The following is a 14,247-nucleotide window of genomic DNA, read 5'->3' on the forward strand; positions in this document are numbered from 1 at the left end:
GCGCTCCAAGCCGCGGGGGTCTGTGGGACTTTAACATCGCAGAGCTTGCAATCCCTTTGCCGGGGATCGAAATTCCAAACGCGGGGCCTGTGGATTTTAGCATCGTGAAGCCCGCGGTCTCTGGTAAGAAGAGGCCGACTCGGGAGCTCCATGCCGCGGAGAGAGTTTCAACCGCCCCGACGCGGGAGTTTCGATCATCCCGACGGGGGCTTCGGCCGTTGCCTGCGGGGGCTTTGATCGCCCCGACTGCGGATGGTTTTACTGCCCCGACTGCGGGAGAACAAAGAAGTAGAAGATTGAACTTTATTGTCTTCCATCACAGCGAGGAATGTGGAATCCACTGTGATGGATGTTTATGTTAACTTTTATGTGGTTGTGTGTCTTGTTGCTTTTCACTTAGTATGGCTGTATGGTAACTCAAATTTCACTGCACCTTAATTGGACACGTGACAATAAACTGACCTTGACCTTGAAAATGCTGGAGTAACTCAGCGGGACAGGCAGCATCTCTGGAGAGAAGAAACGGGTGACGTTTCGGGTCAAGATTCTTCTTCAGATGCTGCCTGGATTAGAGGGTTTCAGCTATAGGGAGAGGATTAACAAAGTTGTAGACCACAGAAACTAGCTCATTGGCCCAGCATGTCCATGCCAACCTTTTTGCCTATCTCCACTAGCCCCATTTGTCCACAACAGGCACGTACTCCTTCATTCCTTGCCTTTAATGACCATTGAAAATTATGCAAATAATAATATTCCTTTATTCGTCCCACACGAATATGTAAAAGATACATAAATTGTCATCAGTTTTCTGTGTGTTCTTAGCTGTTATTGTTGACTCGTCTGCTGGGTGCAGTGCTGGTTGTGCAGTCTCACAGCAGAGGGAAGGAAGAACCTCCTATATCTCTCCTTCATGCACTTGGGGTGAAGGAGTCTGTCACTGAAGGAGCTACTCAGTGCAGTGACAGTGTCCTGCATGGGGTGGGAGTCGTTGTCCAGCAGCAATGTTAGCTTTGCCATCATCCTCCTCTCTCCCACCACCTGCACTGAGTCGAGGGGGCAACCCAGAACAGAGCTGGCCTTCCTGACCAGCTTGTCAAGACTCTTCCCTTCCGCCGCTGAAATGCTGCTGCTCCAGCAGACCACTCCATAGAAAATGGCCGATGCAACCACCGTGTTGTAGAAGGTCCTTAGGATTGCCCCCTGCACTCCAAACGACCTGAGTCTCCTTAGCAGATAAAGTCTGCTCTGGCCCTTTCTGTATAGCGCATCGGTGTTTTCAGTCCAAATATAAAGAAGGTGCAAGAGGAAACAGTAGAGATGACACAAGGTCTGGATATGTTCCTCAGAATTCAAAAGTCATATTTAAAATGAGCGAAAATATTTAATTCTGATCATTATTCACCAAGATTCCAGTGTTAGACAGAAAATCGGGTGGAATACAATTATAAACCATATTAAAAATTGGGAAATTTCCCAATTTATTAGAGGAAATCGTAAATGCAAATCTCAGATCTGTAAATGTAAACTATTACAGACAACAACATCACAAACAGTGTCATAAGTGAGTGACTAAATTGCAAAGTATAAAATAAAAGTATTGAGAATAAGCACATAAGAACAAAGGAGCAAGAACAAAGGAACAGTTGACCACCCAGCCCCTCAAGCTGTGGCCCCTTCTGTATGATCACCAGCCTCAGGCTTCGACTCCTCTTGTGCATCACTTCTTCAATCCCTTGATTTTACAAAAATGTATCTAGCTCCCCTCCAAGTACTTGTACTGATCACGTATTGTGTTATTGCACCACTCTCTGCATCAAAGAATTCAGATAGCGCCATCCTCTATGTGAAAAAAATCCTTTGCACCTCAGTTTTAAATGACAGCCTTCTTATTGTGTAACTATGTTCCCTTGTTTAAGAGTCTCCCACATGTGGAAACATTGCATCAAGGAAGTGGAAGCTTTGGAAAGGGTGTAGAGGAGGATTACCAGAATTATGCCTGGATTAGGGGGTATTAGCTACAGGGTTGGAAAGATTTGAATTGTTATCTCTGGAATTTCAGAGGTTGTGGGGTGACCTGAATTATGAGAGGCACAGATAAAATAAGACAGTCAGAACCTTTTTCCCAGAATAGAAATATCAAATACTTCAGGCAAAAGTGGCAAAGTTTAAAGGAGATGTGCGGGGCAAATTCTTTTTTATCAGGGTGGTGAGTTCCTGGAAGGTGCTGCCAGTGGTGGTGGCGGAGAGTGATATGATTGTGGCATTTAAGAGACTTCTGGATAAGCATATTGTTATGGAGACAGTGGAGGAATATGGATTATGTGCAAGAAGATTATCATGGCAAGTTTTTTCTACTTTAGAGAGCTTATCTTACTCTAGTGAATCTCGTTGGACTGTCTCCCATGCTACTGCATCCTTTCTTAAACGAAAGGTCTAAAAGTGTGCATTAGATGCAGCCTCACCAGCACCCTGTAAAATTGTAACAATACTACTCAATTTTAAAACCCCAACCACGTAGCAATAAAGATAATATACTTCCCATAAAGTGGCAACTAAAGTGTCAGAGGTGGTGGAGTCTGATACAATTACTACTTTTGTAGACAGGCACTTAAATACACAAGACACAGAGGATACACACCTAATGTTGCACATGGTATTGGTGTAGATGGACAAAAGGACAGTATGAACTCAGTGGGCTGAAAAAACATGTTTCTGTGCTGTATAACTCCAAGGGCTTTGTGATCACAAGTGCACACAACATTCCCATTCTCCTGCCCCACCTGTGGAGAAATATGGTGTCTGCAATTCCCACATTGGCCTAATTAGCTATCATGGAACCCATAAAAGCAGAGTGTAACTAAGTCATCCTTAATCCCAACAGACTGTCTAACAGGATATCTATAATAAAAGTCACTAAATATTTTCATTCCTAACAGGTCTGTGCAGAATTATAACTGGGAATGTGGATCGTAAATGCAGGTAAGTAACTAAATACATACAAAGGTTCTGCCTAGCCTCATGCTCATTGCTGAATCAAAAAGATACGAGTTTGACCACATAAACTAAACTGACTCCTGAGTGCAGATTCACCTTCCATTTGAAAACTTAGACTGAGGCTGTGTTGCAAATGATGGTGGAAATAGTGGAAGAAAAGCTGATTAATATAACATTTAATCAGGTCTTTCATGTATACCATCATTCTCCGTTGGTATAAAAATGCTAAGTATTTAGTTCATTCAGAGATACAGAATGGAAACAGTCTGTTCGCCCCACCGAGCCCATACCAAAGATCGATCACCCATTCACACTCCTATGTTATCCCACTTTTGCATCTACTTATACATTCCAGGCAATTTACAAAGGTTAATTAAGAGCTGTATGTCTTTGGGATGTGGGTGGAAACTGGAGCACCTGGGGGAGACTCATGGAGTCACAGGAGGAACACGCAAACTCCACAAAGGCAGGACCAAACCCGGGTCTGTGGCATTGTGAGGCAGCAACTCCACCAGCTGCGCCACTGTGCCAGTTCATCGTTTGCTCATTCATTTCAACTGATTCCTTTCATTTATTTTCAAATTGCAAGTTTGATTCTCTATTTCATACAAATATTGCGCTTTGTTGTGTTGACATGTGTCAAGAGGTCAGGATTGAACCTAGGTCTCTGGCACTGTGAGGCAGCAGCTCTACCAGATGTGCCACTGGGCAGCCCATCATTCAAGCCTTTCTTTTCCATTATTGCCCATAAGAAGCATTTGCATAAATGATAATGCTATATTCTTGTATATATGAAAAGCTTTAGATAAATGAAAGGCATTGGGCAATCGTTTGGTTTCCTGGTAGTGTGAATGTCCATAAACTCCTAAAATGCTCAAAACTATCATACAGCAAACAAAGCAACAAGACTGCATCCAAAGAATGGATTCAATAGTGTCTGAAAATCAGTTATCTAATTGCAAAGTACGGCAAAACAGGGAAAAAAAACTCACAGAAATAATTGAAATGTTCAACATTAACTGAAAATCAAACAACCAAACTCACTGGACACAAAAAAGATTCAACTCTGAAATTAAATGCCTGGCAAGTATCATCTTACCATCTTTTTCTTCTGAATGATGAAGCTTTGATGGATTCCTTCGACCGGAGCGCCATTTACCAAGTCGCTTGAAGAAGTTCTCCTCTTCATCTCGCCCATCTTCCAAGCCCTCACCTTCAGAAAGCTTTACTGCACTATTAAATTTCACCTATGTACAATGGCATTATAAGGGAATAAACTGTAAATTTGGTCTTTTGCAGAATTTTATCAATTAAGAATTGATTTGAAATCATGGACAATGAACATTGTTAAATTTAAGCTTGTAGGATTCTCCTCGCCAAAATAATAAATACAAAATGCCTTCCCACTGCAATCCCTACCCCCCCCCCCCACCAAAACCAAAGTGTGTCAACTTAGGTTCAAATGGAGATTGAATCCACAATCTTCTGACAGTAACACCACAGACAAGGACATAATATCAAAACAAAGGGACCAAAGTTCTAATTATTTTATTAACTTAGAAGAAATATTTAATTAACGTCTTCTGCTGAATTCTTATCCTTTTATCTGTGCTTCAAATTCTGCCCAATTTTGATGGGGATAGAAAATCCCATCACTAATGTGGTTTTGTTTGGCAAGGCCAGTAATTGATGCAGTTATTTTAAGGTCTGCGGTTGCATCTTAAAGTGAAAGTGAAAATGAACCAGTATTATCTTGTTCTCTATTTTCTTGATGCAACTACTAACATTGCTATATTGTTCCAAAAGATGGAAATCTTCCAGTGAAAAGATTGTAAATACTGGGACCAACAGCAAAAAATGAACTGCTGGAGGAACTCAGCACGACAGGCACCATCTGTGAAAGGAAATGGACAGTCGATGTTTCGAGTCAAGATCCATCTTCTGGACTGAAAGAGTAAAGGTGAGACAGACAGCATAAAGAGGTCAGAGGGAGGAGCAAGAGCTGGAAACCGATAGGTAGATTCAGGTGAGGAGGGATGGATTGGTTGATAGAGTAAAGTGGGGGAGAGCGATGGGGATAACAACAGAAGCTGGGACATGAGGGGGCTGGAGTGTCCCGGGGAGCCGCGTGGGCCCGATCCACCCGCCGAACAACCATGCCGTCACTGACCAGTACGGCGACTGAAGACCCGGTAGGCCCGACTCGCCCCACAGGCCTTCCAGGGGACTGCGGAGAAGCCGGGTGGCGAGGCCTGTCTGTGCCGAAAGAGCCTCAGTGGTGGCGGCGATGGGAGCCTCAGCAATGGCAGCGATGGGAGCCTCGGTGGTGGCAGTGGGAGACTCGGTGGCAACGGGAGCCTCGGTGACGGTGGGGCCTCGCGGTCGATGAGCGTGAGGGGGAAGACAATGGGGACCCGGCTTGGAGGGTCCGCTGTGAGGGATGGTGGAAGAACAAAGGGGGTCCCGGTGTGGGGGCGGGGGGGGGGGGGGGGTGGGGCACTCTAGTTTCGAATCCTCTGCCCAGGGGATAGGTCTGTGTTCGTTTGTTTGTTCATTTGTTCCGGTGAAGGCGCTGTACACATGGCAGCCAGACAACAGTCGCTTGTCTTTTTCTTTGTGTTTTCACTTTTAATTTCAAGTTTTTGTATACCTTGTGTGTTGTGACTGTCGGCAAACCAATTTCCCTCCGGGGATCTTGTATCTTGTAGTCATCACTGCCGAAGAGACCACCAGGGACTATACTGGAAGTTGACGAGAGTGGGTTTGGTCTAACAGGGGCTTTGCCATCTATAGGCCTGGATGGAGGTCTTGAGGGTTGCCTAGGTGGGCATGTCAACAGAGGATTATGGGGGGGGGGGGCATTCCAGAGGGAAATTGCTTCAGGGAAAAAAGACTGGATGTAGGGAGTAGATGTGTGTTGTTGAACTACAAGTTGCTGCTTGTGGCTTTTTCTGGATCTTGTTGTTGAATAAAGGTTTAGCGTATCATGTCGTATCGAGATAAATGAGAGGACACAAGATATTTGTGGAAAAGAAAGATATGTACGAGAGAAGCCAAGTGTGGTCATTTTTAGTCATCCTGCTATAGGAAAGATGCCATTAAAATGGAAAAAATGCAGAGAAGGTTTATGAGGATATTGTCAGGACTTGAGTGCCTGAGCTATAGGGGAAGGTTCGGTAGGCTAAAGTTTTATTCCTTGGAATACAGCAGGCTGAGGGCGTTCTTATAGAGGTTCATAAAATCATATGGGCAACAGAAAGGGTGAATGTACAAGAAGGAATAGGTTTGAAGTGAGAAAGAAATGATTTAATAGGAACCTGAGGGACAACTTTTTCCACATAGAGTGGCGGGTAAATGTAGTGCGGTGCCAGAGGAAGTAGTTGAGGCAGGTACAATCACAAATAATTAGAGAAATCAATGTTCATGCCATCGGATTGTAGTCTACCAAGGCAGAATATGAAGTGCTGTTCCTTGTGGCAGTGGTGGAGGCTGAGGACACACGCGTTAGTTTTGGAATGGGGAAGAGAATTGAAATGGTTAGCAACTGGCACACCAATCTTTCGGTCAAATTAAAGTTTTCACGTGACAAACCAAATAGTTGGAGGTTATGTCAATAATTCACAGCTAGCAAGGGGAATGTATTAGTAGTGGATATAGGCAGATCTGCCTGACCACTGACTAGTTCAAAGTGACTGGCATAATAGCACAGATCAGGGATCAATGGCTGTGTCAGTAATCCTCACCAAATTGTACATTTATCTAATGGATCATGGGCCAGTTTCAGGGGATTTTTTTTTTTAAATCTCCTAATTTAAAGGAGAAAACAAATTAAAATTTTCAAACAAGCTTATGCAGAACCATAGTAAGTACTTAATAAAAATACAACAAAAAGAATCAAGGTGATTTTACTCCACATAATGTGCAGTAAAGTGGAATCACATAACACTTTGTTTTATTTTATTTCAGTGATTATTCGAGTGGCAAACATTATGCTAATGGTCAGTTACTTATTACTCTTTTAGACTTCAACAGCAGCTCAGTTTCAGGGCATATAATTCTATAATATCTACTGCTTGCATAAAATTAAAAACAAATGTTGAACAAATTATTTATTTGTTTGAAATGTTATATAATGAGGGATAATTGTCAGAATGAGGCCAAATGCACATTCGAGGAACAGCACCTCATATTTTGCTTGGGCCGCTTACAATCCAGCAGTATGATTGTTCATTTCTCTAACTTCAAGTAACCCTTGCATCCCCTCTCTCTCTGTCCCACCCCCCACCCTAGTCATTGTACTTGTTTCAATGTCATCCTGGTGAGTTTTATTGACTGTAACTCGTTTTCACCAAACCCACTGCCAACAATGGCCTATATTCTTTATCATCGTTACTTTTTTGCAAATCTTTCATTCGTTTGTTCATTTGACTATATCTCTCTGTATTACCGTCTACATCTCTCGTTTCCCTTTCCCCTGACTCTCAGTCTGAAGAAGGGTCTCTACCCGAAACATCACCTATTCCTTTTCTCCAGAGATGCTGAGTTACTCCAGCTTTTTGTGTCTATCTTTGGTTTAAACCAGCATCTGTAGTTCCTTCCTACATATTAACTTCAAAGCACTTTGGGCAAATGGAGAATATATCAACTGCAATGAATCACAAACATTTACTTAGCTGTACAACATTACAAAACTGCACATCAAAAGTTAACAACTAATTGCAAAGTCCTTTTAAATCCAGAGTATATGATGTTATGTGAAAGAAAACCACTTTTCCATTTGACATGACAGATAAATTAAAAAGTGCTAATTAATACAAATAATAATCTGTCTCTGCACCTTTGAATTCTGGCGTATAAATGAAAGTCTGTCAACAGAACTTATGTCCAAAAGGTCTTCAACGCCATCTGTTAACCCCGACAATGAAGAGCGCTTCAACCAGTTACCTATAATGGCAAATATGATTCATAATTATTTGTACACTGTTTTGTCTTTGATGTATACCATAATTTTATAATTTCAATCTATCCCAGATGACATGATGTTATACAAGTATATACAAGAGTTAATATTCTTTAACTTTTTCCAGAAATATTTCCATTGATGTCACCCACTGTCCAATATATTTATTTCAGATGGAAAGATTGAATGCAGCTCACAAAAAAATCCCTCAAAAAAGTTGATAATATTGTTCGCACACTATTATACTCAATGTGCATTTTTACACATGCTATTGTAACAATCCTCACTTCTATCCGGCAAAAGCCAAATAACATTTAAACCTGATCAGCTAAGTCATATGTGGCATTCACATCATGCAAATACCAAACAACAACCAAGTTTAATTAGAATAAGTGTAATCACCTTGACATTCTACATCGTGGGCAAAAGCTTAAATGGACCAGCCACATAAAAACTCTGCAACGCAAATAAGAGGTTGGGTATATACAGTGACTAATCTCCTGACTCCTTAAAGGTATTCCACCGTCTGTAAAGTACATTTGTGGGATTTCCTGTCAGTATGGCAATAAATAGTAGGGTGGCACAATGGTAGAGTTGCTGCCTTACAGCACTTTCAGCACCAGAGACCCGGGTTCGATCCTGACTACAGGTGCTGTCTGTATGGAGTTTGTACGTTCTCCCCGTGACCGCGTGGGTTTTCTAAGAGATCTTTGGTTTCCTCCCACACTCCAAAGATGTACAGGTTTGTCGGTTAATTGACTTGGGTTTGTAAACTTGGTATAAGTGTAAATTATCCCTAGTATGTGTAGGATTGTGTTAATGTGTGGGGATCACTGGTCGGTGTGGACTCAGAGGGTCGAGGGCCTGTTTCTGCTCTGTATCTCTAAACTCAACTAAACTAAACTCTAAACTAAAATATCTTGTCCGCACTACAGCATGTCAACTAGTGGAAAGGATCTGCAGGAGCAAATTTACAGGGCATTTGTAAAAAGTGATAGCACTTCAACTATCCATGTGTAAATTAGACTTGAAATAGGATAAAGGGGAAAAGGAGAAAACAATTTTTACATGTGTTCAGGAGAGTTATCAATCAGTACATATAAGGAACAAACTGGGAAGATGGCATTGCTGGATTTGGTTCTGGGAGATGTCGGACCAAGTATTGGTATTGGTGTGTTATTGTCACATGTACAAAAATAGTGAAAACCAGCGTTAAGCTTTGGCTTCTGCCTACACTTTTTTTTTTGCATACTATTCAGTCAGATCATACACTTGAACACAATAAATAGTGCTAAAGAGGAAATTAACAGAGTGCAGAAGAAAGTGTTATTGCTACAGAGAAAATACAGATTTTAAAAAGTGCAAGTGCCGTAACGAGTTAGATTGTAAGATCTGGGATATGGAGTGGAGTGGGAGAAGCTGGTTTGTTGGATGTACTGAGCAGTGTCCACGACTCTCCTTGAGGTCTTGGGCAGACCAGCTACCATACCAACTGTGATACATCCCAAAAGCATGCTTTATATGGTACATCTGTAGAAATCGGTAAGAGTCAGTTGAAACATGCCAAATTTCCTTAAGGGCCTGTCCCAGTTACACGATTTGTAAGGCGACTGCTGGCGACTGTCAAAGTCATAGCAGATCGCCAAAATTATCTTTTACCCTACGACAATGACCACGACAATGCCGAGTCAGATCGATACAAGTTACTTTTTTTGTGAAACTAGCACCTAGCTAAGAGATTACACCGTTTTCGGAAACATCGCAAAATTCCCACGCTTACCTGACCGTCAAATTGTCGCCTCCAATCTATCTGTCAAATGTCCTGACGGTAAATAAATTGGTTAAACAAAACTATCTTCTGGTATCTTCAAATGCCTTTTCTCAATTTAATATTACATGCTTCTAAATGCATCTACGACAACCTAGCAAACCTGAGGACAGCGTGCGACAGTGCCCGCAATAAGCTACGATACCTGGCGACAAGCCAGCTGTCACCGAGAAATTTCAATCTGGAAAATGTTTCCGCGACGCGCCGAGATCCGCTAGGATTCATTGAAGACTCCTCACGATCATGCCCGCAACACCACGGCGAATGTTCGGCAACAGCCTAATCACCGGCAGTCGCCTTAAAATCGCCTAAGTGGGACAGGCCCTTTAGTCTCATAAATAAATCAAGGTATGCTTTCTTGGCTTTATTGTTGATGTGGTTGGACCAGGTTAAATTATTGGTGACATTTACACCAAGGAACTTGAAGCTCCTCATCAACTCCACTTCCTTATTCAAAAAGGCTGCAAAGTTCATTCCATTAATTACAGAGCAGCCACTTACGTTGGTGGTGGGGAAGTGCTGAAAACAATAAACTGAGACAGTATGAGCAATCCAATGGACAAACATTGATTAATTAGGCAAAGGCAGCATGGATGACTAAAGGAAAAATTCACACCTAAATTTATAGATCGAGGGAACAAAGGATTAATTTAACAAAATGTGGCAGATATTGCACATGTAGAGTGTCAAGAGACATAGGACAGGACAGCACAAGAACAGGCCCTTCTGTGCTGAACTTGATGCCAAGACCATTACTTAGCTACCTGCGCACAACCTATATCCCTCCGTTCCCTGCATATCCATTTGCCTATCCAAAAGACTTTTAAAAGCCACTAACATATCTGTTCCAAACAACACCACCCCCAGCAGCACATTCCAGGCACTCACCAACCTCTGTGTACAAAATCTTGCCCAGCACATCTCCTTAAATTTTGCCCCTCTCACCTTACAGCTAAGCCCTCTAGTATTTGATTTTTCCATCCTGGGAAAAAGATTCTGACTGTCTACCCTATCTATGCCCCTCATTATTTTATCTGTTTTTATCGGGTCTCCCTGTAACCTCCAGCGTTCCAGAGAAAATAATCCAAGTCTGTCCAACCTCTCCCTGCAGTTAATACCCTCTAATCCAGGCATCATTCTGGTAAACCTCCTCTGCACCCTTTCCAAAACCCACCTTTCCACAATACTCCAAATGCAGACTAACCAAAGCCCAATAAAGCTGCATCATGACTTCCTGACTCTTATAATCAATGACCCAACCTATGAAAGCAAGCATACCATATGCCTTCTTTACCACTCTATTTATTTGTGTTGCGACTTCCAGGGAGTTATGGGCCTTGACCCCAAGATCTCTCTGCACGTCAATGCTGTTAAGGGTTATATCATTAATTGTATATTTCCCGCTTACATTTGACCTCCCAGAGTGCAACATCACACACTTGTTCGGATTAAATTCTATTTGTCATTTCTCCAGTAATTTCTGTGGCTGATATATATATATATCCCTGTGTTTACTTTGACATCCTTCCTCAAAGTCAGCGACCCCAGCAATCTTGGTGGCATCTGCAAACTTACTAACTGCCCTGTAAGTTTACTAACTTACTAACTGCCCTGTCTATAAATCCATGTGGAACTCTGCTGGTCACAGACTACCGGCCTGAATATTGTCCTTCAATCACAACCTTCTATCGGTATGCCAATTACAAACATACATCTGTTCCAATACATACATCTATGTATCAAACATACATTTGATAATGGCCACATAATAGGCTTGTCATCCAAAACTGAAGGCCATGGAATAAAAGGGGCTTTAGCAACACAAATAAAAAATTGCATAAGGAAACAGTATTAATTAGCATTTCTTTTATGGGCTCACGGTAGGTGTACAGTGGAGCTCCCCAGGAGTCAGTACTATGATCGATGCTTTTCTTAATATGTATTAATGACTTGGACTTGGGTGTTCAGTGCACAATTTCCAAATACATAGTTCATAAGTCCTAGGAGCAGAATTAGGTCATTCAGCCCATCAAGTTTACTCCGCCATTCAATCATGGCTGATCTATCTTTCCTTCTCAACCCCATTCTCCTGCACGCCCCATAACCAATGAAACCCTTACTAATCAAGAATCTGTCAATCTCCGCCTTAAAAATATCCATTGACGGCCTCCATCGCCATCTGTGGCATGGATTCCACAGATTCACCACCTTCTGACTAAAGAAATTCCATTTCATCTCCTGATGCCACAAAACCTGGAGACATAATGAACTGGGAGGAGGATAATAATGCACTACAGTGGGAAAATAAATAGTAAATTAAATTCATGCTAATAAATATGAGGTGCTTCAGTCTGGTTGCAAAATGAGAGAATATAAATTAAAGAACACTATTCTAAAGTAGGTACAAGAATAAAGATCACGGGATACGCGAGTATCACATTGAAGTTGCAGGACAGGTTGAGGTATTGGTTGTATAAAAAACATACAGCATCCTGGAATTTAGAAATAAAAGTAGAGATTAGAAAGCTTTATAAAAAACTGATTTACCCACAACTAGAGCATTACACCTAGTTCCCAGAGCTATCCAAAAGGAAAGATTGCAATGGTAGACGGACTTTATACCTGTGAATAGTCCAGAAAATAGGGTATTCTCATTGGAACAGTTGCATGGAACAAAAAAGCAGAGATATAGAGAGCCATAGTCACACAGCGTGAAAACAAGCCCTTCAGCCTAACGCCACGCCGGCCATCATGCCCCATCTACACTGGTCCCACCCTTTCCAGCTTGTCAACATCTTTCATGTTGACCTATACTGTACATCTTTCATGTGACCAATACTGAACACAATATTTTAACTGTGGCTTCTCCAATGTCTTGTACAACTTTAAGACGACCTCCCAACTTCTATACCCAATATTCTGACTGACGAAGGCCAATATGCCAAAACCTTTCTTGACCACCCTATCGACCTGTGACGCCACCTTCAAGGAACTATGTACCTGCACTCCTAGATCCCTCTGCTCTACGACACTCCCCAGAGACTTGCCATTCATTGTGTATGTCCTGTCCTGGTTTGATGTCCCAAAATGTAACACCTTGCAACTTCTCTGTATTAAATTCCATTAACCATTCCTCACCGACCTGTCCAACTGATCAAGATCCTACTGCAATTTTTGACAACCATCTTCGCTGTCTACAATGCCACCCACTTTAGTGTTATCTGCAAACTTACTAATCATGCTATACATTCTAATCCAAATCACTGATATAGATGCCAAACAGCAATGGCTTCAGTACTGAACCCTGAGGCACACCACTACTCACAGGCCTCCAGTCCGAAAAACAATCTTCCACCATCGAATGTAGACACAAAATGCTGGAGTAACTCAGCGGGTTTTGGGTCGAGACCCTTCTTCAGACTGAAGGGTCTTGACCCCAAACGTCACCCAATCAGTCTGAAGAAGGGTCTCGACCCAAAACGTCACCTTTTCCTTCTCTCCCGAGATGCTGCCTGACCCGCTGAGTTACTCCAGCATTTTGTGTCTACATTCGATTTAAACCAACATCTCCAGTTTTTTTATTTCCTAAACCTTCCACCTCTCTGCTTCCTTCCATAAAGCCAATTTTCTATCCCATGCAATCTAACCTTCCAGGGCAGCCTACCATGTGCAACCTTGTCAAATGCTTTGCTGAAATCCATGTATGCAACGTCTACAGCTCTGCGATCGTCAATCTTTTTGGTCACATATTCAAAATTCTCAATCAGATTTGTCCCACGCACAAAACCATGTTGACTATCCGTAATCAGCCCTTGTCTACCTAAATGCATGTATATCCGATCTCTCAGAATACTCTCTAGTAACTTTCCAACAACAGATTTTAAGCTCACTGGCCTATAGTTTCAGCCTTTTTCCTGCAGCCCTTCTTAAATAGAGGCACAACATTTGCCACCCTTCAGTCTTCCAGCACCTCACCCGTATTTAGTGATGAATCATAAATCTCAGCCAGGGCTTCCACAAGTTGCTCTCTAGCTTCCCATAGTGTCCTCGGATATATCTGGTCAGACCCGGGAGATTTGCATCCCTTCATACACGTTAGGACCTTCAGCACCTCCTTGATCTTAATACTGATTGCCCTCAAGACATATTGACTGCCCCAAGTTCCCCGGTCCTCATGTCTTTTTCCATGGTAAAAACAGAGGGAAAATACTCATTAAGATCCTTGCACATTTCCTGTGGCACCACAGAGTTGACAGCTTTGATTCCTGAGGAGCCCCATTTTCTCCCTGGTTACCCTTTTTCCCTAAATGTATTTATAAATTATTTTGGGATTATCCTTAATATTATCTGGAGAGCAATCTATTTGGGGGCCTGTAGTACGTTCCAAACAAGGTGGAGCATTCCTTTCTTAGTTCTCAGCTAGAGAAATAAGAAAGGTAAAGAAAACTTTTCCCAATGATGGTAA

General features: G+C 42.1%; 1 protein-coding gene across 4 annotated transcripts in view; it reads right to left on the bottom strand.

Annotated features, from left to right (window-relative positions):
- Positions 1 to 14,247, bottom strand: part of unc80 (unc-80 homolog (C. elegans)) — a 253,548-nt gene that overhangs the window by 146,977 nt on the left and 92,324 nt on the right. For all 4 annotated transcript variants that reach the window (XM_078404204.1, XM_078404202.1, XM_078404203.1 and 1 more), the window contains 2 exons: positions 7,832 to 7,938; positions 4,094 to 4,241 (listed from right to left, as the gene is read on the bottom strand). In XM_078404204.1, coding sequence (XP_078260330.1) covers positions 4,094 to 4,241; positions 7,832 to 7,938 — 255 coding nt within the window. The remainder of the gene's footprint in view (positions 1 to 4,093; positions 4,242 to 7,831; positions 7,939 to 14,247) is intronic.

Source organism: Rhinoraja longicauda, chromosome 8 (assembly GCF_053455715.1).
Source record: "Rhinoraja longicauda isolate Sanriku21f chromosome 8, sRhiLon1.1, whole genome shotgun sequence".
In the NCBI taxonomy this organism is placed as follows: domain Eukaryota; kingdom Metazoa; phylum Chordata; class Chondrichthyes; order Rajiformes; family Arhynchobatidae; genus Rhinoraja; species Rhinoraja longicauda.